Here is a 25,180-nt window from a genome sequence, read left to right as displayed (position 1 = left end):
GTGAGAGCATTTGTCTAATGTGTGGAAAATGAAATGTTGATTTAAATAGGTAACTTTTCTGTTCTGGAATGAGTCTTAGTTACTATATAGTACATATTAAAAATAACTTAGGTGTTTAATGTTTGTTCACATAATGTACAGGGAAGTTTGTTTTAAGAAATATTTTTGATATTCCTTTTACTACACAAGACTGTAGAAAAGTATAGTTTTGTAATAGAAGAAGTATTTTTAATATTAATGTTTGAATTGTTGATATTGGCATAAAATGTGATAGATGAAACAACTAGATCCAGCAGAAGGTAGGATTCTGTTTTGCTTGGACCCTTTTTGCCTTTTCTCTCTCCTTCTCCCTTTTAAGGTAAATTATAGCTGTTTCTTAACAAACAGTTTGAGTTGCCATAAATTTGATGTTTTAATATTTCTGAATACCACAGTTTTCTTGCCGCTACATTGTTTTAGAAGACTTTGGTGATAAGTATTTGGAATGGAGACTCTGCTTACCTTTGCTTTGTTTGAGGGGGGCTTCAGGCATATAAAAATGCCTGTTAACTTGGGCTTAAATATTTATAAATTATTTTTCTGTGGTTAGAAAACGATCACAGATTTTTCTTTAGTTAATCTTTATTATATAACATGATTGGTCTTAGCCTGTAAATTCTCTTATTAAGCATCTTTATTGTTGCTAGCACTAATCAGAAAGGCCATTTTGTCCAGTTGCCATTATTATAAATGATGCTCCTATTGGGATGTTTTGAAATAGTAGCAATTTAAAAATCATCAAGGAGCATAGTTTATAAGATAAGTATTATAGGTGCAAAATGGTGGTTATACAAAGGTATATCCGAAGGGGTTTCTGAATGTAGAATATGCCTAGACAAGAAGTAGATTTTGTTTTTAAATAAGAGATGAAGCAGTTTTTTGCTTAGATCAAAACTATACTTTTTTTATGTGTGAGAGGAAGATCAGCCCTGAGCTAACATCCATGCTAATCCTCCTCTTTTTTGCTGAGGAAGACCAGCTCTGAGCTAACATCTATTGCCAATCCCAAAGCCCCAGTAGATAGTTGTACGTCATAGTTGCACATCCTTCTAGTTGCTGCATGTGGGGCCTGGCCTCAGCATGGCCGGAGAAGCGGTGCGTCGGTGTGCACCCAGGATCCGAACCCGAGCTGCCAGTAGTGGAGTGCGCGCGCTTAACCGCTATGCCACGGGGCTGGCCCCAAAACTATACTTTTGAAGGATGAGAGAGAATAGAAAACTTCTTAGGAATGGCAAATGGCAAATTGTTAAATATGTATTGATAACGGTTTTGTCTCTTGCTTTGTCTAACCAATTGATCTTGAGGCTGATTGATATTTGTTTTTCTAATGCTGATATTTTTAAGGTATAGTTTCTTACTGACTCCTACGTAGGTTAGAAATGTTAATATCCCAATTAATGTAACTGGCATCCTCCAGCCAAAAAGGAGTTTGCTGAAAATGCTTTGGATTGGAAGTAATTTGTGAAATCTAGCTTTTGTTTTTTATCTGTTTCAGAATAGGTTCCTTTGAGTACTTCTCTTCTGTCTACAAGTGAAGTTTCCTGATAGGTTGAATGGGTTCTGGTACAAGGTGGGGTATTGTTGATTTGGGAGAATATTTTGAGTTGGAAATTATTCTTTTTATAGAAAAGAATGATGTTTAGGTTCCTAAGCTTGCCCACTATAATCTGTTTTGACTCATAGTATATAGTTCAAGTTCTTCAAGGTTTGAAGAAAGAATGGAAAGAAGGATTAAGAGGGTGGATTTTAAACCTGTGAAAAAAAGAATGCAGAAAAATTCACTGAGGTGTGAGTAATAGATGGAAGTGGGAGAACAGGAAATGTAGAAAGTGTCCATTCCTCCTGAAGGAGAAAAAGGGATTCTGTGTTAGGAAGTTCTCCCATGCTAGCCATGAGATGGGAGTAGCCAGCTAAGGAGTGTTGGATTGCTTTACCAAGCCAAGTAGTGGTGACAGGTGGCCCTAGAGTTGATGGGTGAGAAGAGAATGAGTTCAGTGAGTTCTTAATGTGTCCAGGGCCTTTTCAAGTCAGGAGGTAGTATGGTATCATAGAAAGTGCGTTAAACCACGTGACCGTGTTTTGAAATCCCAGCTTAGCTCCTAGCTATGTGACATTGGGTAAACCCCAGTTTCTTCGTCTGTTAAATGGGGATATACTGTAACTGTTTTGAGTGTTATTGTAAATATTAAGTGAAGTAACATATATAAATGTACCTAGCACAGGGTTTTGCCTCTAATAGATCCTTGACACGTTAGCTGTCCTTCCTCTCCACGTTATGATAATCTCTGAACTTTATAATACAGACTCAAACCTATTAATAAATTTAGAAAGATATTTTCCTCATTAATTGCATAGAACTTCCGTAAAAAAAACTCAGTCAGCATTTTAAGTGGCTTTTATAGTTGATTAAAAATGAGTAGTAATGCCCAAGTTGTCCATGTGTTATGCTTCTGTTAACTTTGTTAACAGAAAACAAGCCCTAACAGTTTCCACAGTTTAGGAAATAATTGTAGCACATACTTGTATTAAAAACCCGTGTGTTTAATTCCTTATTAAAAGCCCTGACTCAGAGCTTAATTACTCTATTTCTACTTGCAAATCTATAAAGCTTAGTTTCTAATTGTTGATTAGAAGCATTCAATTTGAAGGTGACAACAAGAAGAGTCAGCTGTCTTTTCTGGAAGACAGGAGACAGTGATGGCTGATAATTTATGTTCTCTTTAAATGCATCATTGCCATTAGGTTTAAATGACCAAGGATTACTTAATCAGCTACAATTTGGATTACTTTTACACAGCTGAACCAAAACATTTTTCAATAGAGAAGGATGGGTAGGGGTGTGTATGGGAGAGGGGAAATTGAATGGAGCAGGAAGCAGAATTGTGGCACCCTGAATATCCCTGTTGCTGTATCTTTGAGCTTCTCTGGCAAAGGGTTGGAGATGAAGGGAGAATCATACTTGGAAGGCGGAAAAGAATGCAGTTTGAAGTAATCTGCTAAAGGGAGATTTAGGAGAAATTGGCTGGAGCTGGGCCCCTTCCTTCCTCTTCCCTGCTCTATTCTAGTTTTTAACAATCTCTGTTCTGGGTAACTTGAATTCCAGAAGAAGGAGTACTATCTCACCTTTAGTGGAATTAGCCCTAGGACATCATTGTCCATCCTGTCTTTGTTCTTAATGACTCTGCTGTTTTATACCCTCTGTCAGCTGCCCAGGGTCCCTTCACTTAAAAAATAATGAGTCATCACAAGGAGCTCAGGGTGGCTTATTGCTTATTATTCCACCTAGTCCTCCTTTTTCCCCAGTTGGACAGAGGCTCCTGGCAATGCAAATTAATTGCATTTATTAATTTGCATATTTAATTCTTCCAGAGCAATCTTTCATGTAAGTGACATGATTTAAAGGAATCCTCTCTCCTGTGCAATATCCCTAACTCCTGAATTTCCATTAATTGTGTAGACATTTGGGTCAAAAAGCAGTTGGCTTTTTGAAGGTTTAGCAGGAAGAGACATTTAACTATTCACATCTTAGTGTGGATTGATTACATCAGTTTCCTCTTTTTGCACTTGGCTGATCCTCCTGAAAATATTGAAATTAGTGAAAGGAAGTAGCGTGTGTTAACTTTTGAGTATGGGACCTTTTGTTGTATTCGGGTTTTGAATGTGCACTAAGGCCCATGAGAGCTTTGACTGAGACCATGTAGGAGTTAGAAGGAGGAGAGTTAAAGATGATAAGCGCGTATCAGAGAGCTTCAAGGACAATAAAAAATGTACTTTCTTTACTTTATCATTTTTGTAGTGTAGCTTTGTCCTTTTCCCTTTTACCACAGTCTTGGTGAAATTAACTTTTTGTTTGAGAGGCCTGTTTCATTTCCTGTCCAGCTTACTCTGCCCAGACACCAGTTGAGGTGTGTGATACAACTATGGCTCACTTTATTTGTCTATGTGTCTTCTTCTTGATTTTTTTCTGTTAATATATCTTGGAGAACTTTTCACCCAGCACATGTAGCTACCTCATTCCTTTTAATGGCTACGTATATTCCATTGTATGGTTGAATCATAATTAATTTAACAAGTCTGTCACTGGGTGCTTAGGTTGTTTCCAATCTTTTCGCTTTAAAGGGTTGCACGAAACATCCTTGTACATGTATCTGTTGTTAATTTTTATGAATAAGCCTATAGGATTGTGTATATCCCTAGTAGTGAGGTTGCTGGGTCAAGGGTACATGAAGTTTTCATTTTGATACATATTTCCAAGGCTCACCTTAAAACCTTGTCAGGGCTGTGTTTATGGATCTTGAAATCTGTGTTGGTATCTTAGTATTTTCTGGTATTTCAGGGACACAATCTCAAAAACAGTTTCTCGGCTAGCCAATAACTCGAAATGTATGGCTTAATTTGGGGTCATAGGAATAAGAAACCGTAAAGGTAAAAAAGGAAGAGAGATTCGTTTTTGTGTGTATATGGCCTGTTTCAAGAACATTATCCAAGAGGTCAAGTTTGTCTTCCATTTACAGTATTTCCACTTCCTTTCCATTTACTACCTCTATTTTGTGGTGTGCTCTCTTCCTATTCTAAGTCCCTCCCTCTGGCACTTTATGCAAAGCTGCCTTTTTCCCCAAAATATTCTCTGTCCCCGAAGTACTTCGACTTCCTCATTACTTATTGTTTCAGCCTATGTTAGGGATAAGGTTAGTAAAAAAATTATATTTTTATGTTTGTTTTAATATATACATAACACTATAGGAGTGTAGTTTTAAATAGTATGCATATATTATGATATGCTAAATTTTTAAAAATAAATTAGGTACATGATCAAAAATATTGGAGTTGAGGATCCCTGCTTTAGGGAAATGTAGACCTTGTGTTGGGTTAACAAGTCAGCTTCAACCTTGGCTACTTTTTTTCTTTTTCTTTTTTTCTTTCTTTGCTGAGGAGGATTGGCCCTGAGCTAACATCCGTTGCCAGTCTTCCTCTTTTTTGTTTATGGGTTGCCACCACAACATGGCCACCGCCGAGTGGTGTAGGTCCATGCTGGGGAACTGAACCTGGGCCACTGAAGTGGAGTGTGCCGAACTTAACCACTCGGCCACGGGGTGGGCCCTGCTACTTTTTTTTTTTTAATACTAAGTTCTGTCTTAGGTCAGTTTTTCTAATAACTGCATCTACATCTTCCACATTCTTTAATTCTACATCTTCCACATTCTTTAAAAGCCCACAGGGCCGGCCCCGTGGCTTAGCGGTTAAGTGCGCGCGCTCCGCTGCTGGCGGCCCAGGTTCGGATCCCCGGCGCACACCGACGCACCGCTTCTCTGGCCATGCTGAGGCCGCGTCCCACATACAGCAGCTAGAAGGATGTGCAACTATGACATACAACTATCTACTGGGGCTTTGGGGGAAACATAAATAAATAAAATTATAAAAAAATAAATAAAAGCCCCCTATATATATATTTTTTAATAATGACGTATGTGGCAATAGCAGCTGTAGCAGCAATGAAGAATTGCAGTAAAGGGTGGCTTTGTGTGTATGTAAGTCCCTTTTAAGTTAGAGGCTTTCCAGGTTCTTTAAGAAAACAGTAAATAGATGAGAAGAATATAATTGATTTGGTAAGGATTTCCAAAGAAATGGCCAGAATAAACAAATTGTAGCCCTAAAAGACTTTCCACTTAGTTGTAGGATAGTTTATTCTCAAAGAAATGTGATAAATAGAATATTTGAAGACAATCAGAGAAGACCAGATTAGCAAGTATGAACTGTATTTTATTTTGTTTATTTTGCTGTTTATATGGCTGTTTTTTGAGCTGTTCATTTAAGTAAAGATTTCTCCCTAGATGATAATGTTAGTAAATGAAAGAGTATTTAGATTTCAGTAGTGTGTTTGAATTTAACTGATCATTTATTTTACCTCTGAAAGCTATGATCAAGGTAGTAACCATTACCTACCTGAGTGATTTGGGACAGAGATGACTAAACTGAAACATAGTTAATGCATTTACTATAACTGTGGGCTCTTCATGTTGGGTAGTGTATATATGTTTATTTCACACAGTCTGATAATAGAAGTTGGTTTTTAAAAACAAATTTTGTACCAACGCTTTGACCTTCTTTGAGATGGTTTCTTTGAATTTCATGATTTTTCTTATGTTAGTTCCTAGAGTAATGCAATGGAATATGAATTTACAGCAACCAAAGTTAGAAGGGCAGATTTAATATTGTCTGTCATTTCTAGAATAATGGAGAAAATAAAATAATGTAATTATTTAATAGTGGCTAGTTCTTATCATGACGTATTGAATTTATTTAATCATGTGCAACTTCTTAAGAATATATTAGTAATGAAAATATTAGTTTTATGTCATTTTAACAAATTTAAAAACATTTGTAAAAAAATGTTTTATTATAGAAAGTTTCAAATTAGAGATAAATATAAATATGAAAAAAACCTGGTAATTTCACCACCCAGTGCTAATGTTAATATTGTTAGCATTTTAGATAAACCTTTGTACATTCAAACACACACACTCACATATTTCTGTTAATATATTGGGATATTTCCCCAAATTTTCAAATATTTTTCAAGAATATTTTCAGGACTATATGGATTTTTTTTGAGTTTCAGCAGACTTTAACTTTTTATTGAAGTATAGTAGGTGATAGAAATGTGCACATATCACAGGTGCATGTCTTGACCTTTTACAAAGTGAGCACACCTGTGGAATCAGTGTTTGACTCAAGAAAAAACATTGCCAGCTCCCAGACACTCCCTTTTTCCTGCCTCCTGTCCCCCTCAAGAGTAGCCATTATTCTGATTTTATTTTTAAGAAAAACTCTATTGAGATATAATTTATATACAATAAAATTCACCTAAGTGTACAGTAATTCAGTGATTTTTAGTAAATTTATTGAGTTGTGTAACCATACTACAGTCTAATTTTAAAAAATATGTATGAATATATTTTAACCAGTTTCCTCGTGTTGAATGCATAGTTTATTTCCAGTTTTTCACTATTGTAAACACCACTATAGTGATTTTCCATGTATATCTTTGTGTGCATTTCTGATTTCATCAGAGTAGGTTCCTAAAAGTATAATCACTGGTTCAAAGAATATGTGCATTTTTATGGCTTTTGATACGTAGTACCAAATTACCTTTGGAAATAGTTGAACTAATTTATACTCCCACTGTCAGTAGAGTGTCTTTTTTTTTTTTTTTTTTTTGGCTACCTCAACATTGGATGAATTTTTTGAAGAGTCATTACCAGTTTGGTGGGTGAAATATGGTACCTCTGTTTTAATGTATATTTCTTTGATTACTACTATAAGTGGCTATTATTTTATATATTTAGTGACTGTTTCTAAGTTTTCTTTATGATATACCTGATAATCTTCTGTCAGTTTCTTTCTTTCTTTTTTTTTTTTTTTTAAGATTTTATTTATTTATTTATTTTACCCCCAAAGCCCCAGTAGATAGTTGTATGTCATAGCTGAACATCCTTCTAGTTGCTGTATGCGGGACGCGGCCTCAGCATGGCCGGAGAAGCGGTGCGTCGGTGCGCGCCTGGGATCCGAACCCGGGCCGCCGGCAGCGGAGCGTGTGCACTTAACTGCTAAGCCACAGGGCTGGCCCTGTCAGTTTATTTCTTAATGCATCTCTTTTTATTTCTATTAAATTTTAATATATTAAAGGATATGGATCCTTTGGTGTTATGAATACTTTCCCCCAATATGCTTTATGTCAGGCTCATTTTGCATAATGAAATAGATTGAAACTTTATGTCTTGATGTCAAAAATGAAAATTTGTGTTGTACTCTACCAGCCTTTGGAAACTTATCTTGGTAATTTTTAAATTGGAGGCAATCCTGAATTACATGAATAAAATTTTTCTATTAAAGTGTATACCTTTTGTAATTTGAAATTTTAAAAAATGTCAAGTAGACGTAAAACTAATTTATTGTGCTTTGTTGCCAAACTTGGTCTTTCTAGGCAGTTATACTTAAGCATGAACATTGACGACAAACTGGAAGGATTATTTCTTAAATGTGGCGGCATAGACGAAATGCAGTCTTCCAGGGCAATGGTTGTAATGGGTGGAGTGTCTGGCCAGTCTGCCGTGTCTGGGGAACTGCAGGAGTCAGTACTTCAGGATCGGAGTATGCCTCACCAGGAGATCCTCGCTGCAGATGAAGTGTTACAAGAAAGCGAAATGAGACAACAGGATATGATATCACATGATGAACTCATGGTCCATGAGGAGACAGTGAAAAATGATGAAGAGCAGATGGAAACACATGAAAGACTTCCTCAAGGACTGCAGTATGCACTTAATGTCCCTGTAAGTAATTCCTTTATAAAGATATTAAATTTATAGTTAGAAATGTAATTAATTTTAAGTAATACTACAAGTCATTGAAGAAATTTCAGAAAATGTTTAAAGGCTAAATAGTTCTAATGGGTGTTCTTAAATAGATATACTAAATATTGACAGAAATCGTATTTGAAAAGGCAAAATTAAGTTTTTGCATTACATACATTTTAGAAACTTATCTTTTCCAGGATAACATTTATTTCTCTGTCAGGATTACTGTGTGTTAAATTGTAAGTGCTTAAGTTTTAAAGATGTTTTAATTTCTGAGTTTCTCCGTAAAGAGTAGAAAGATTGAATCTTGAGCATAACTGGAAAAAGATCATACGTTCCAGAGTTTTTCCTTCAGATTCTGTAACTCTTGGCAATTCCTGCCTTCTTAATTTTTTTCACTATCTTTCTAGAGTAATATCAGCCGTTTAGTCTTTCCTATTTACCCTAGACATCATGGTTCATCACCTGAGGTAGTCTTTTGTAGGCACCTATAACTTTTTTGGCTTCTTGTATTTTTATTTTTACCTGATGACCAGCAAAACCACAACCATTATGTAATCCTCTTCTATTCTTTCTGTGATATTAAACCTGAGTTCCTTTCAGTACATCTAATATACTGTACTTTTTCTTTTGCTTCAGGACCTTCATATATCCTGCTTGTAATATTCTCCTCAGCCATACCCACTCCCTGTTTTTTAACCTAGTTAGTGCCTCATGATTGTAAGCCTGCCACTTCTGTCCAGTCTAGGTTGAGTCCTTACAATAGAGACTCGTGATTACTTGTTCAATGTCTGTCTCTCTGATAAATTGTAGGCTCTATGAGAGCGTAAATTTTGTCTTACTTGCCATTATATCCCTGGTGTTGACGCATGGTGTGAATGAATGAGTAACTGCTTATAGTTGTGTTCTAATACATGTGCTCACCAGCTTTTACCTAGCCATTGCAGTAGCCTTGTTTTTTAGCCTGTAGATGTGATGGATTCTGTTAACTGATTTCTGAATGTTGAACCAGCCTTGCCTACCGATATATAATTCTTTTTATACATTGTTGGATTCACTTTGCTAATACTTTGTTGAGGGTTTTTGCATCTATATTCATGAGGTATAGTGGTCTAGTTTTCTTTTCTCATAGTATCTTTGTCTCATTTTGATATTAGAGTAATCCTGACCTCATAGAATGAGTTAGAAGTATTCCCTCTGCTTCTGTTTTCTGGAAGAGTTTGTAGAGAATTGGTATAATTTCTTCCTTAAATATTTGGTAGAATTCACCAGAGAATCCATATGGCCTTGTATTTCTCTTTTGGAAGGTTATTAATTACTGATTCAATTTCTTTAATAGATATAGGCCTATTTAGATTGTCTATTTCTTCTTGTGAGAGTTTTGGCAGATTGTGTCTTCCAAGGAATTGGTCCATGTCATATAGGTAATCAAATTTGTGGGCATAGAGTTGTTCATAGTATTCCTTTATTATCCTTTTAATGCCCATGGGATCTGTAGTGATGTCCCTACTTTCATTTCTGATATTAATAATTTATGTCTTTTCTCCCTGTTTCTTAGCCTGACTGGAGGCTTGCTGCCCCACCTTTTTTTTATACCATCTTAACATTTTTAAGTGTACAGTTCAGTAGTGTTAACTATATTTACATTGTGGTACAACAGATCTCTAGAACTGTTTCATCTTGTAAACTGAATCTCTGTACCCATTGAACAACAATTCTCCATTTTCCCCTCCACCCAGTAGAGGCTTGCTAATTTTATTGATACTTTAAAAGAACCAGCTTTTGATTTTCTGTATTGATTTCCAGTTTTCAGTTTCATTGATTTCTGCTCTAATTTTTATAATTTCTTTTCTTTTGTTATTTTTTTTTTTTTAAGATTTTATTTATTTATTTATTTCCCCCAAAGCCCCAGTAGATAGTTGTATGTCATAGCTGCACATCCTTCTAGTTGCTGTACATGGGACGTGGCCTCAGCATGGCTGGAGAAGCGGTGCGTCAGTGCGTGCCTGGGATCCGAACCCGGGCCGCCAGCAGCGGAGCGCGCGCACTTAACCGCTAAGCCACGGGGCCAGCCCCTGTTATTTTGGATTTAGTTTGTTCTTTTTTTCCTAGTTTTCTAAGGTGGAAGTTTAGATGATTGATTTTAGATCTTTCTTTTCTAATATATGCATTCATTGCTATAAATTTCCCTCTACACACTGCTTTTGCTGTGTCCTGCAAATTTTGATAAGTTATATTTTTATTTTCGTTTAGTTCAGTATATCTTTTAATTTCTCTTGAGATTTCTTCTTTGATCCATGTGTTATTTAGAAGTGTACCGTTTAGTCTCCAAGTATTTTGGGATTTTCCAGCTATTTTTCTGTTATTGATTTCTAGTTTAATTTCATCATTGTCTGAAAGCATATATTGTATGATTTCTATTCTTTTAAATTTGTTAAGGTGTGTTTTATGGCCCTGAATGTGGTCTGTCTTAGTGAATGCTCCATGTGAGCTTGAGAAGAATGTGTGTTCTACTGTTGTTGGATGAAGCAGTCTGTAGATTGTAATAGCCTTTTTATTGGACTGACTGTAGTGAGCCTTGTCCAATCTATATTTGAGATAGTTTCTATAATGATCTTTCCAAAACAAGATTTATACTTCTCACTTCCCTGCTAAAACTTTTTCAGAGGTTCCTTGTTGCCAGACAACTAAAATGTGTGCTTCTCCATGGGCTGAAAGAGCCTTCATAATCAGGTCTCTTCATATCCAACCCCTTACAAAATAGTTGAAGCCCCTCTTCCTGCTTCATACTTTAAGCATATCAAATTACTTTAGTTGCCCAGGTTCACTATGCTTTTTTCTATTACTTCTGTACATGTATATACCTATAATATTCTTTGTTGGAAATCTACTGTTTTTCACTTCTCTGCTTAAAAGCTTTTCTCTTTTGTGTGATTTTCATTGTGGTAACTAACTTATTTTGCATTTCTTTGCTTGTAAGACTATAAAATTTCTTTTCTGGATCTTGCCTTTTAACTTTGTGTTCTCAATATCTGGACTATATGTAGTAGGCAATCAAATATTTTTTGAGTGAAAATACATTTTTTTTTAATTTAGGAAAAGTTTAAAGTGAAATGCTCTCAAATCCTAAGCTTATATTTCAGAGTTTTGACAACTGCATAAACTTGTATAACCCACAGCCCATCAAAATACAGAATATTTCCATCATCCTAAAAAGTTTCTTTGTGTTTCTTTCCGGTCAATCCCCTCCACAACAGTTGTTCTGATTTTTTTCCCCCCATCATAGATTAGTGTTGTCCCTTGAGAACTTGATGTAATTGGAATCATATATAGCTCTTGTGTCTGGCTTCTTTTGCTCAGCATGATGTTTTTGCAGTTTATCCATGCTGGTTGGGTGTATCAGTAAGTAGTTCATTCCATTTCATTGTTGATTAATATTCTATTGTTTTATTATCCTAAAATTTGTTTATTCATTTCCCCTTTTATGATTAATATGTTATCTCTAGTTTTGAACCATTGTGAGTAAAGCTGCTATGAACATTCTTGTACAAGCCTTTTTTCATTTCTTTTGGGTACATTTTTATAGAAGTTCAATCGTTTTTCTTGTGTTTTTATTTTGTTTGATCTAGTCTCTGTCTTTGCACTAGTATCACAGTATCTTGATTGCTGTGTCTGTTATAGTAAATCTTGAAATCAGGTAGTATAAGTCCTTCAATTTTGTTATTCTTTTGCAAGACTGTTGTGACTATTCTAGGTCGTTTGTATTTTCATATAAAATATAGAATCAGCCTTTCAGTTTCTATAAAAAGAAACAGCTGGATTTTGATTGGGATTGTACTGATTCTGTATATTGACTTGATGAAAATCAACATCTAAACAGTAGTGGCTTTCAATCCATGAATTTATTTAGGTTTTCTTTAATTTATCTTAGCATTGTTCTGTAGTTTTTAGTGTAGAGTTATTGGACATATTTTGTTAAATTTACTCTTAGGTATTTCATGTTTTGGATGCAGTTGTAAATGATATTTTGAAGAATTTCAGTGTCTAATTTTGCATGACTGGTATGTAGAAATGCAGTTGCTTCTTTTTACATTGACTGTGTTTCCTGTGTTCTTGTTTCGTGTACTTATTAGTTCTAGTAGTTATTTTGTAGATTCTTTAGGTTTATTCATGGTCATATTGTCTGATCATATTGTCCATACATTTTACATCTTCCTTTCCAATCTATATGTCTTTTACTTCTTTTTCCTTCCGTATTGCACTAAGGCCTCCAGTACAATGGTGAATAGAAGTGGTAACAATAGACTTCTTTGCCTTGTTCCTGATCTTTAGGGGACTGTATTCAGTTTTTCACCATTTAGAATTATTTTAGCTGTAGGTTTTTTTATAGATAATTTTTATTAGGTTGAAGAGTTTTCTTTCTAGTTTGCAAAGATTTTTTTTTAACTATGAATGGATGTATAACTTCATCAAATGCTTTTTCTGCATCTATTAAATGATCATGTCATTTTTCCCCCCTTATTATCTTAATATAGTGAATTACATTGATTGATTTTCAAATGTTAAACCAACCTTGCGTTCCTGGGATAAACTGCACTTGATCATGCTATGTCATCCTTTTGTATGTTGTTGGATTCAGTTTACTAATTTTTAGAAAGAATTTTTATGTATATGTTTATGAAGGATGTTAGTTTTCTTGCAATATCTTTGTTTTAGGAATACTAGCCTCATTATAAATGGGTTAGGAAGTATTTCTTCCTCTATTTTCTGAAAAAGTTTGTGTAAGATTGGTATTATTTCTACCTTGAGTTTTCTTTGTGGGAAAGTTTTTAATTCCAAATTTAATTTTTTTAAATTTGTAAGGCTACTCAGATTTTAAATTTTTTCTTGAATCAGTTTTGATAAATTGTATTTTTCAAGGAATTTGTCCATTTCTTCTTAATTGTTTAATTGAACAAAATTTTTCATAATATTTTCCTATTCTTTTATTGTGTAAAGGATCTATAATGATTTCTTCTTTCTCATTTCTGATAAGTACCACTATCAGAAATAGTGTCTTTTTCTTGATTAGTCTGGATAGAGATTTATCAATTTTACTGGTCTTTTCAAATAATCAAGTTTTGGTTTGTTGATTTTCACTATTCTTTTAAAATTTCATTCATCTTTACTTTCTGTTATTTCTTTCCTTCTGTTTACTTTGTTTTTAATTAGCCCTTCTTTTCCTAGCTTTTTAAAGTAGAAGGTTTAGATAGATGATTGTTTTAGACCTTTCTTCATTTTTAATGTAAGCATTTGAAGCTCCAAACTTACCTTAATCCTTTGTAATTTCTTTTTGACCTGTGAATTAATTAGAAGTGTTTTGTTTAATTTCTGAATATTTTGAAATTTTCCAGGTATCTTTTTGTCATTGATATTTAATCATTGTAATTAGAGAATGTACATTGTGTGATTTTAGTCCTGTTAAATTTGTTGAGACTTATTTTAGGGCCCAAAAAATGATTAGTTGGTGAAAGTTCTATATTCACTTGAAAAGAATGTATTCTGGCTGTTGTTGGGTGGGTTATTTTGTAAATGTCAGTTAAGTCCAGTTGGCTAGTTGTGTTCTTCAACTCTTTTATATCCTTAGTGGTCTACTTGTTCTCTAACAGTTCAAGTTTGTTTTCAGAAAGACCTAGTTCAGACTTATATGTTGCATTAATTGTCATGTCTCTTTAGTTTTCTTTAGTCTGGGTTAGTTCCACACTTTTAAAATTGTATAATCCTAATACTTGAAAGTTAGAGACCATTTACTTTGTAAAATGTCCCTCAGTTTGGGTTTATCTGATTTTTCCTCTTAATGAGATTTAAGTTATCTTGGGCAGGGATATTGCAAAAAGTGATGCTGTGTTCTCTCCCCATTGCATACCAACTGTGGCGCGTGATTTGCCCCATTCTGATGATGGTTCACTTTGATCAGTTGATTAAGGTGATGTCTCCCAGGTTTTGCTACTGTAAAGTTAATCTCAGTCCTCATCACACTTTTTAATTTATTAATTAATTTGTATCAATATGGACTTAGGAGTTTTATTTTATTCACTGGGTTAAAATCTATTACTAAGAATATTTTAATGGTTGGTTTAAGATTTGGCCAATTGAAGCCTCTGCAAGCTGGCTTCTATGTTCTTTTGACATGTCCCTTCAATCTTTGAGCACTTTCTTGCCTTCTGTCATGAGATGTTCTCAGCTTATCTTATCTTTTTCCTGCCTCAACCCTGGAATCAGCCATTTCTCTAAGGAACCCTAGTTCATTTTAGTGGAGAATGGTATTTAGAAACCAAGATCTGGGTGCTTAGTGTGCTGCTCATTGCTGTTGGGGTATAGCTGCTCCCAGGCCTGTCAGTGGGCAAAGCCAGAGAATATATATATGTGTATAATTATATATATTTGTATGTATATATGTACGCACATTTACATCTATAATTATCTCTGTATCTATCAATATTGAAAACCATGAGTTCACACTGATACCTCCAGTTACAGTCCATTACCAGAGTACATCTTAGTTTTCTCCCTCCCACAGTTTATAACTCCCTTCTTAGACAGTGAGAAACTTGGCTTCTGTTCTCCTTAATATATTTACTTACTTGATCAGACCCTCCACCCCCACCTCCCATGTGTAACCATTTTTCCTTCAATGCCACCCCCTTCCCAGACGGATGCCGTCTTCACTCTACCCAGGTTTCTGTACTCCATGGCAGTGCATGCCACTCCCTGTCCCCTGCATGGATGCCTTCCTTCCCCTGCATGTGGTTTGATAAGGTGTACTGGCCCTCATCAACACATGGAGCCCTCCTTATCCACCATGCTGGTCCACACCCACTCTTTGAAACCTTCTTCACCCCACTTAGCTTCTTGCCCCTTGCTCCGGGCTGCCCTCCTCCCACAACATAGACCCTTCCTTATGCTGCTTGGGCTCCGACACCTCATGCTGAGCTGCCCTTCTATGTGGAGAACCTCCTCACCCTGCTTACACTCTGACATCTTGCTTTGGGCAGCCCTCCCATGCAGATGCCGTCTTCATCCTGTCTGGGATCTGATACCTTGTTTTGCTCCACCTTGTAGCTCTAGGAGTGAATGGTTCATGGAGAATAAGTGGATAGGGAGGAACCGGAAGGGGAAGGGACGAGATTTATCCTTTTACCTTTTTTTAGTTTAAAAATTATGTGGATTCACAGAAAGTTGCAAAAATAGTACAGAGAGGTCCCACGTACCCTTTACCCAGTTTCCACCAGTGGTTACATTTTATATAACTATAGAGCAATCTCAAAGTCAGGAAATTGACATTGCTACAATATGTCCAATGTTATATACTTTATCACACATGTAGATGTGTGTAACCACCACTACAATCAAGATGCAGAACTAATCCATCATAACAAAGATCTCTCTGGTGCTAACCCTTTGTTGTCACACCTTCCCCCCCCCAACCTAGCCCCTGGCTCTCGTACCCCTAATCTATTTTCCATCTCTGTAACTGTCATTTTGAGAATGCTACGTCAGTGGAGATGTATAGTATATGACTTTTTGAGATTGACTTTTTCCACTTAACATAATGCCCTTGAGAGCCATTCAAGTTGTTGTGTGTATCAGTAGTTTGATCCTTTTTATTATAGAGTGGTATTCTATGGTGTGGATGTACCACAGTTTAACCATTCACTTATGGGGGACATTTTAATTGTTCCCATGTTTTAGCAATTACAAATAAAGCTGCTATGCATATTCATCTCTAGGTTTTTGTGTGAACATAGTTGTATATATCTCCAGGATAAACACCCTCTCATACCCGTACCACTAGATATAATCACGCCTAACATTTTGGTATATGTACTTCTATGCTTTTTTGATATGCGTACCATGCATCAGATAGTGTTGCTTTTTATCTATTCTTTTCACTTGCCAGCATATTTTGAACTTTTCTCAACTTCTTGTCCTTCTAATCCTTCTTAAATATCTGCTTGATAGTCCATATTTATGGATAATCCATAATTGAGTCATGGTACTCCTAATAGATAATAATAAATTTGAGTCCATTCTGGGAATGAATCAATGAAAAGTTGTCTCATACTATATACCAAATGGACAGAATTTAGGATTTGTGTAACATTGCTTAATAGTAGAACATAACAGACATGAGAAATTATATCCCTTACTTATTACTTATGCATTCCTGCTGATAAAGCAGAGTGATGAAGGGCAGGTCTTGGGATCGTGAATATACATTTTTGAATTAGAGAGAGCACATTGATCTAGAACAGTATGATCCAGGTCCCCAAAAGTGTGAAAACTTATGTTACCAGGCCTTGCATCCTTTCTAGACTTGTGTTTAAACCCTTTTAAAAACAGATATTGAATATACTAATGGTTTTCTTCTTTTATTTGCTCATTTACTTGGAGGTCACGAAGAACTTTGTTTCGTATTAACTTTTTTTGGTAATTCAAAACAAAAGGTTGAGTTGTGAGTTTTTTTAAATTGTTAATAATAGTTTAGGTTCTGTAGCCTATGTAAACTCCCTAGTGTTTTGTCACAGTTGAAGTAAAAGTTCTTCATTTGTGATAACTGCTAGTTTTTGGGATTTATCTTGACCTTACTACTCTAAATCAGTCATCCAAAGTCAACTCAGTGGCCGTACATTTTCAACAGCAATCTACAGGCCAGCTTTTTTTTTTTTTTGTGAGGAAGATCAGCCCTGAGCTAACATCCGTGCTAATCCTCCTCTTTTTGCTGAGGAAGACCGGCTCTGAGCTAACATCTATTGCCAGTCTTCCTCCTTTTTTTTCCCCCAAAGCCCCAGTAGATAGTTGTACGTCATAGTTGCACATCCTTCTAGTTGCTGTATGTGGGACGCGGCCTCAGCATGGCCGGAGAAGCAGTGCGTCGGTGCGCGCCCGGGATGTGAACCCCGGGCCACCAGTAGCGGATCGCACGCACTTAACTGCTAAGCCACGGGGCCGGCCCATACAGGCCAGCTTTTGAATGTCTGTAGTTTACTCGTTAGAATTTTGTTTTCTAATATGTTAGAAATTTGAATTAAAGTTAAATAAAATTAATATTTCAGTTCCTCAGTCTCATTTGCCACATTTCAAGTGCTTGATAGCCACACATGGTTAGTGGCTTCTGTATTGGACAGCATAGATAAAGAACATTTCCATCATTGCACTAAGTTTTATTGGCTACTGCTGTGTGAGAAAGCTTCTCAACTCGGAAACTAAATTTATTTCAGAAATTTGAAAAAAAGTACTTGGTTTATCCATTTTATTCTTATATCCATTCAAGAAGAATTGGGAAGTCATAACTCTCTATGGTCTTTATTTTTCCGCTTTGATGGTAAGCATGTTTTGAAGAGTAAAGACATACCTGTGTTGACAAGATAGAACAAATTGTAATTCATAGTGGTATATGCCACATTTGTTTTCTAGAAAATTATTGGATTGTATCACTTGAGCGAAAGGATTTTATAAATTAGGAGCTATAAAAAATCATGCTCTAGTCATATAATGATATAATAAATTGTAAAGTATTTCAGGTATTTATAACTCCTGAAAAAATACACTTTAGCATTTGTGTAGCATTTTGTTTTAGTCACGCATTTTCTGTGCTATAAAACAGCATGAATAAAATTGTAGGTGTACTTTTATGCATTTTGTATTTGTGATTATTTTGTTTAATGGCCTAGGAAACTCCAAATGTATTTGGCTGTGGTTAGAAGACCCCTGTTTTGTTTTTTAGTTTTTAGGTTTCCTTAAATCTTGGCATTAGTTTAAGGAGGACTATTTAGATATTTTCTCAAATACCTCTTTCTCCAGTCAATAAAAACCTAATATTCTGATGCTAAGAATTTGAGTATGTATCTTAAACAGTGGATGACTTTTTTCCTTCTATTTAAAAAAAAAAAGAAAAAAAGGAGTCATTTTACCCATTTCAATGATTTTAAGATACTATTTTTACCTCATATTTTGTACTCTGGTTTAATTACAGAATTGGATTGCATTTATTGGTGACAAATGATCTTTCACAATCATCTTTGAAGATGACAGACCTGTTTGCCTTTGTATTTATTTGCTTAAATAGTCATTGGTAGAATATGGTTCATCCTCTCTTTTTGGCTAACTTTCAACTTGTTATCCCCATTACATTGTATGCTTTTTCAACAAAGTCATTTATTGGTTGTAGCCAATTCTTATTACCACTGCATTTGTTTTAAGGTTCATTTGAGCGATTCGGAGGTGGTTTTGTTTTGTTCATTGGCTGTTGGGTCCTTGTCTTTTGAGGTGATTGTATTGGCTTTTATTGGGGCTGTATGCTTTAAGAGATGCTTTTTTTCCCCCATTCAAATACTTTTTACTTTAGTACACCCTTTGGATATCATTTTCAGAAACAGATTTATTAATTGAGCTCATTTTAAGGGGAATAAATGATAATTTATATCAACTCTCTAGTTTTGTTTTTTTAACAAGATTTTACTGACCTGCCACGTGGCTCTTAGAAAGTGCCCTATTTGATAGGAATTAATATTTGAGCAGAGAACATGGAGTAAGTAATCTTCATAGTTTTTCCTGATGAGAGTCATGTCATTTCTTATTATTATTGATTTCAACCACCTGGTCAGTAGATGAATCAAGGTATCTCTTCTAGTAGATTGTTTTAGGGAGCCAACCTGGAATGATATATTTTTCAGTATCCTACCATGTTCTTACAGTTGTTTGACTGAACTTTCTATTTTTTTCTCAGGTAGACATAAATTGTTAATAGAAGATTTCTTTCTAGATGACTTTAATAACATAGCCAGTCTCCTAATTCTTTTAATATAGTTCTGTCTGATCTTTGGTGTGTAATTGATTGATCTGGAACTGTGAGACAGTGGTACTGAATGAGAGTTACACTCTCTTAGGTCAGTAGTGTGCAAATTGGGAATCATGGCGAGGCTGTGATAAGATCACCCTAGCTAGATCAGTCTCAGAGATGGCTACTTTGATTTTTTTGTAATTGTAGATGTAGTTTATTATAAAAAGACTACGTAGTCTTTGTAAAAATTATAATACTATAGAAGCGAACAAAGTAAAAAGTACAAGTTCCTTGTTTCTAACACTTGTCTTCTCTAATTCCAGAGAGATATCTACTAATATTGATATCCTTTTGAAAGTTTTTAATTTATAAACAAACATACAGTGTGTGTGTATTTATTTCTATATAATGTTTTGTAAATATAATATATATATTTTATGAAAATACACGTATTTTGTTTTATGTAAATTAGATGTTATTTGTATGCTTTTGAAATTTGCATTATTAATTTAATAACATATCTTGTAGAAATTTCCATGTTATTGCATATAAAACTGGCTTATTTAATGATTGATTAAATGTTGTACCTCATTTTATTTATTTAACCACTCCCCTATTGATGAATATTTACATTATTAATAGATTTTTTTGAGTGAAATAGTGGTGAAAAGATCATGCTTACTTATATAGACATAGGTGTCTATATACACAAGCATGTTACTTGTATCTATATATATATCTGCACATTTGTAACGCTGTTTCTCTAGGTGTATATCTTTTTATTGAGATATAACATTCATACAGAAAAGTGCACAAATTGTAAGTGATGAATTTCCTCAAAAGTGAACATACTTGTGTAACCACTACCCAGATCAAAACATAGAACATTACCAGCATCCCAGAGGCCCTTTGCCTATTCTGGCCCTCTTAGTCACAACCCTCCTCTAATTCCTAAGGATAACTACTACCCTAACACTTTTATCATGATGTGTTAGTTGTACTTGATTTTGAATTCAAAGTAAATAGAATCATGCATTGATTTCTTTATTTTACATTGTTCATGAGATATATCCATGTTATTGCATGTAGAAGTAGTTTATTCTCATTTCTGTATAATTGTCAGTTGTGTGAATATATCAAAATTTACCCATTCTAGTATAATAGGCATTTAGATTGTTTCAGGATGTTGGCTGTTAGGAAAAGTGCTGCTGTGAATATTCTTGGATGTGTCTTTTGGTGCACGTACACACTCATTTCTGTTGGTTATGTACTTAGAATTAAATTTGCTGGGTATGCATATGTTCACTTTTAGTAGATACTGTCAAGTTTTTCTAAGTGGTTTTGCTGATTAATACTAATTGCTCTATATCCTTGATATTTGGTATTGTCAGTTCTTTTAATTTTAGCCATTTTGGTGGTTCAGTAGTAGTATTGCGATGTGATTTTAGGTTGCATTTCACTGACAACTGATGAAATTGGGTATCTTTTCGTGTTCACTGGCAATTCGAATATTTTTTTTTTGTAAGGTGCATGTTCATCTTTTGCCCATTTTTCTATTAGCTTGTTTCTTTCTCTTACAGATTTGTAGTAGTTCTTTATCTATTGTTGGATATATATATATATCCATATATATATATATGGATCCATATATATGTCAAGTATCTTTTCTACTCTGATTTGCCTTTTTACTCTTTTGATAAACAGAAGTTAATGTTAATAAAGTTCAATTTTTAAGTCTTTTCCTTTTGGTTAGTGTTTTCTATATCCTGTTTGAGAATTCTTTGCCTACCCCGAGGTCATGAGGAGGTTGTCCTTTGGTAACTTGTAGAAACCTTATAGTTTTTCCTCTCCCATTTAGATTAACAATCCATTTGGAATTGATTTTTTGCTGGTGATGTGAGATGAGGATCAAGATTTGTTTGATGGCTTTTTTTTTTCACTCACACACAGAAATTTTTTCAGTTTCACTTTGCTGGCTTAATATTTCGGTTCTTGGAACAACTTAGTATATTAAGATGATGAATAGATTTTTCTTTGACTAATACCAAGGATTTGTACTAAGACTGAATTTATTATCTTTTTAAGATTATGAAGTAACACATGCTTGTTGAGAAAATGTAAAAAATTTAAAACTGCAAAGAAGATAAAAATTGCTGTAATCTTACTACTCTAGGATAATAACTACTAACATTTTGATTTTAGTGTTTGCTTTTTTGTTTGTTTTTCTGTGTATGTATTTGTGTGTTTGTATAAAATTTGTTGCGTATGTATTTGTGTGTTTGTATAAAATTGTAAAAATATATTTATCTACATATTTATCTATATATTTATCACTTACCCTTAAACATGAGCATTTCACTTGGTCGTAATGTTATTCAAAAGTAAAATTTCTAATAATTGTGTAATGTCTTATAGCTGTATGGTAATTTGTCTCACTATTTCTTCATTATTGGATATTAGACTTGCACTTTTTTTTACTATAATAAATAATATTGTGATATTATATGTAGACGTTGTTGTCATGTGAGATCATTTCTTCAGTATAGATTTCTTAAGGCTCTTGATGTATACTGGCCAATTTGTAGTCTGCAAAAGTTGACCAATATATTTTCCCTCTAGTAGTGTATGAAATTCCCAACTTAATATCTTTATAGATATTAAGAGTAGGAAATGTGAAACATAATTTCTAGATTTGTATATGATGTTGTGAAAAAAGACCAACTAGACTTGGTCTTGTGTTGGGAGCAGAGAAGAAAAGTAAAAGATGTCTTTAGACAGGAGACTAATCCTTGTCTAGTCCCCTCGTATCTGTGGTTTCGCTTTCCGTGGTTTCAGTTACCCATACAGTAAATCACGGTCTGAAAATATTAAATGGAAAATTCCAGAAATAAACAATTTGTGAGTTTTAGATTGCATGCCATTCTGAGTAGGTTGGTGAAATCTTGGGTTGTCTCGCTCCATCCCCACCTGGGATGTGAATCATCCCTTTATCCAGCATATCCTCACTGTATATGCTACCCACCCGGTAGTCACTTAGGAGCTGTCTTGGTTGCAGTATCGCAGTGCCTGAGTTCAGGTAACCCTTATTTTACTTACTAATGGCCCCAAAGTGCAACAGTGGTGATGCTGGCAGTTTGGATGTGCCAAATAGAAGTTATAAAGTGCTTCCTTGAAGTGAAAAGGTGAAAGTTCTCGACTTAGTAAGGAAAGAAAGTCAGTCGTAAAATCGAACACTGAGATAACCTTTATTACAGTGTATTGTTATAATTGTTCTATTTTATTATTAGTTGTTGTTAATCTCTTACTATGCCTAATTTAAAAATTAAACTTTATCGTAAGTATGTATGTATAGGAAAAAACGTATATATAGGGTTTTGTACTATTCACAGTTTCAGGGATCGGCTGGTGGTCTTGGAACTTATCCCCTGTGGATAAGGGAGGGACTACTGTATGGCATATTAAAAGGCAGGGAATTTGGAACGAGGTTCTGATGTGAAGGAAAGATTAATTTATTTTTAGCAATATTGAGTTTTAGGTAATAGATACCTAAGTGAAGACGTTCTGTAGGAATTGGTAACTCTCTATCCAAGCAATTACACATCTGCAGTTGTATGATAATAATTAATAACCATAAATATTTGGTTAGAACTTGAACACTTTCAGGGTGCTCTTTATGTAATCTCATTTGATATGTGTAAGCTGGATATTATTACTACCACTAATTAACTAACAGATGAGGATATTATTATAATAATGAATGGCATCAAGAATCTACTATATAATGCTGTGTACTGTGGTTGATACTTTACATATATAAATAATCTCTTTTAACTCTACAGAAATTCTGTGAGGATTATTCCCTCCATTTTACAGGTGAAGAAAATTCCAAATGATTAAATTTTAGTTGTTCGGTCTCACACTGCTAGTATTACTATTTGGAATTCAATTGTATTTCTTTTAACTCCTAACCTGTGCTTTCCTTGTTTTTCCATACTCCTTCTGGAAGCCAAGTTCACCCAGATAGCAATTGGAAGAGGTGGTATCAAAACCCAAGTCTTATGCGTCACCTAAATATTGTTGGCGTTTTGTCCGCTTTGTTATTTTTTAAATTATTTTCTTTCCCTTTAGTAGTAGGTGTTCTAAAACCACTGTAAATTCTTTCCATATTCTGGCAGCAACCAAATTACAGTGCATATATGGGAAAATAAAATATGTTCATGCAAAAATCATTTTTAAATAAGTTTGAATAATTTAGATTTATCAAGAAGCAGTTATAGTAATGGAAATAACACTGCACTAAAAGATATAAGATCTTGGTTTAAGTCCTAGTGTTGAAACTTAATAGCTTGGGTAAGATACTTACCTCTCTGAAGTTTTAGTTTTCTTATTGGTAGCATGAGGATAAAAAATAATTCATAGATCACAGTAGTTAGGCTCTCAGTTGCTGGATTTAGAAGGCTTGGGTTTAAATTTTGGTTTCCCCTCTTAATTAGTGGTATTTTAGACAAGTAACCTTTCTGGGCCTTAGTTGTCTTTTTAAAATGGGATGAAAATACTAACCTCATAGTATTTGTAGGATTAAATGTGATAGACTGTACAGTCTGGAGACCTTGTGTCCGCTCCCCTCCCCCCATTGTATTCTTAGCACCTAGGACAGTGCCTGGCACATAGCAATGTTAGCAAAATCTTAGTTTACTATGCTCAGGAGGAGGAATCACAAATTTATAGAACACCATATAAATGCCAAGTATTTTTTTAACACAGCTTTACTGAGGTATAATTGATATACAAAAAATCTGCACATATTTAATGTATACAATTTGATAAGTTTGGGATGCTAAGTATTTTTGTAGTTAGAAAAATCAAAGTTTAGAATAGTTTTTTAACTTATTTTGAAATAATTTTAGGTTTATAAAAAAGTTGCAGAAATAATACAGAGTTCACGTAAACCCATCACCCGGCTTCCTCTAATATGAAAGCTTATTCAGCTAGAGTACAGTTATCAAAACCAGGAACTTAATGTTGGTAAAATGCTATTAACTAAACTATAAACTTTAGTTGAATTTCATTTGTTTTTCCCTTTATGTCCTTTTTCTGTTCCAGGATTCAGCTCAGGATGCCACGTTGCATTTAGTTGTTGTGTCTTCTTAAGTCTCCTCCATTCCATGGCAGTTGCTCAGTCTTTCCTTCTTTTATGACCTTGACACTTGATGAGTATTGGTCAGTTATTTTGTACAATATCTCTCAGTTTGAGTTTGTCTGATGTTTTTTCTTGATTAGATTGAAGCTCTACAGTGTTTGACAATCCCATAGAAGTGGTGTTGTGTTCTTCTCAGTGCATCATATCAAAGAGTACAAAATGGGATGTGTCTCACTACTGGTGATATTAACCTTGACCCTTTGTTAAGGTGGTATCTGCCACTTGTCCCCACTGTAAAGTCACTCTTTTTCCCTTTGTAATTGACAAGTATCTTGGAGGAGATACTTTGAGTCTGTTGAAATATCCTGTTTCTCCTCAAATTTTTATCTGCTGATTTTAGCATTCATTGGTGGACTCTGCTGGCTGTAGTTGTTAATGTGGTGTTTGCCTAACTGTGGTTTTGTATTTTCCCTATTCCTCCTGTATTTATGTTAATTGTAGCTCTCTCTTCTCCCACATTTATTTTTTTCAACTATTTCAATTTATATCAGTATGGATATTCATTTGATTCTTTGAGTTATAACTGTCATTATTTATTCTGTTGCTCAAATCTTTATGGCTTTGCCCATTAGGAGCTCTTTCAGACTGGCTCTTGTGTTCTTTTGACATGCGCTGATCCTTTTTCCAGCACTTCAGCTTCTGGCACCACAAGATGTTCCAGGGTCGTCTTATATTTTTCCCCTACCCGAGCTCTGGAATCAGTCACTTCTTCAAGGAGCCTCAGTTCCTTTTATCTGGATAATGGTATTTAGAAACTAGGTT

General features: G+C 34.7%; 1 protein-coding gene across 6 annotated transcripts in view; it reads left to right on the top strand.

Annotated features, from left to right (window-relative positions):
* Nucleotides 1–25,180, top strand: part of ZNF148 (zinc finger protein 148) — a 115,256-nt gene that overhangs the window by 41,987 nt on the left and 48,089 nt on the right. For all 6 annotated transcript variants that reach the window (XM_058555962.1, XM_058555961.1, XM_058555957.1 and 3 more), the window contains one exon: nt 8,024–8,372. In XM_058555962.1, coding sequence (XP_058411945.1) covers nt 8,040–8,372 — 333 coding nt within the window. In that variant the 5' untranslated portion in view covers nt 8,024–8,039. The remainder of the gene's footprint in view (nt 1–8,023; nt 8,373–25,180) is intronic.

The sequence above is a fragment of the Diceros bicornis genome, chromosome 15 (assembly GCF_020826845.1).
Source record: "Diceros bicornis minor isolate mBicDic1 chromosome 15, mDicBic1.mat.cur, whole genome shotgun sequence".
Lineage (NCBI taxonomy): Eukaryota > Metazoa > Chordata > Mammalia > Perissodactyla > Rhinocerotidae > Diceros > Diceros bicornis.
Note: the sequence above shows the minus strand (reverse complement) of the source record. Positions and strands in the feature narration are given on the sequence as shown.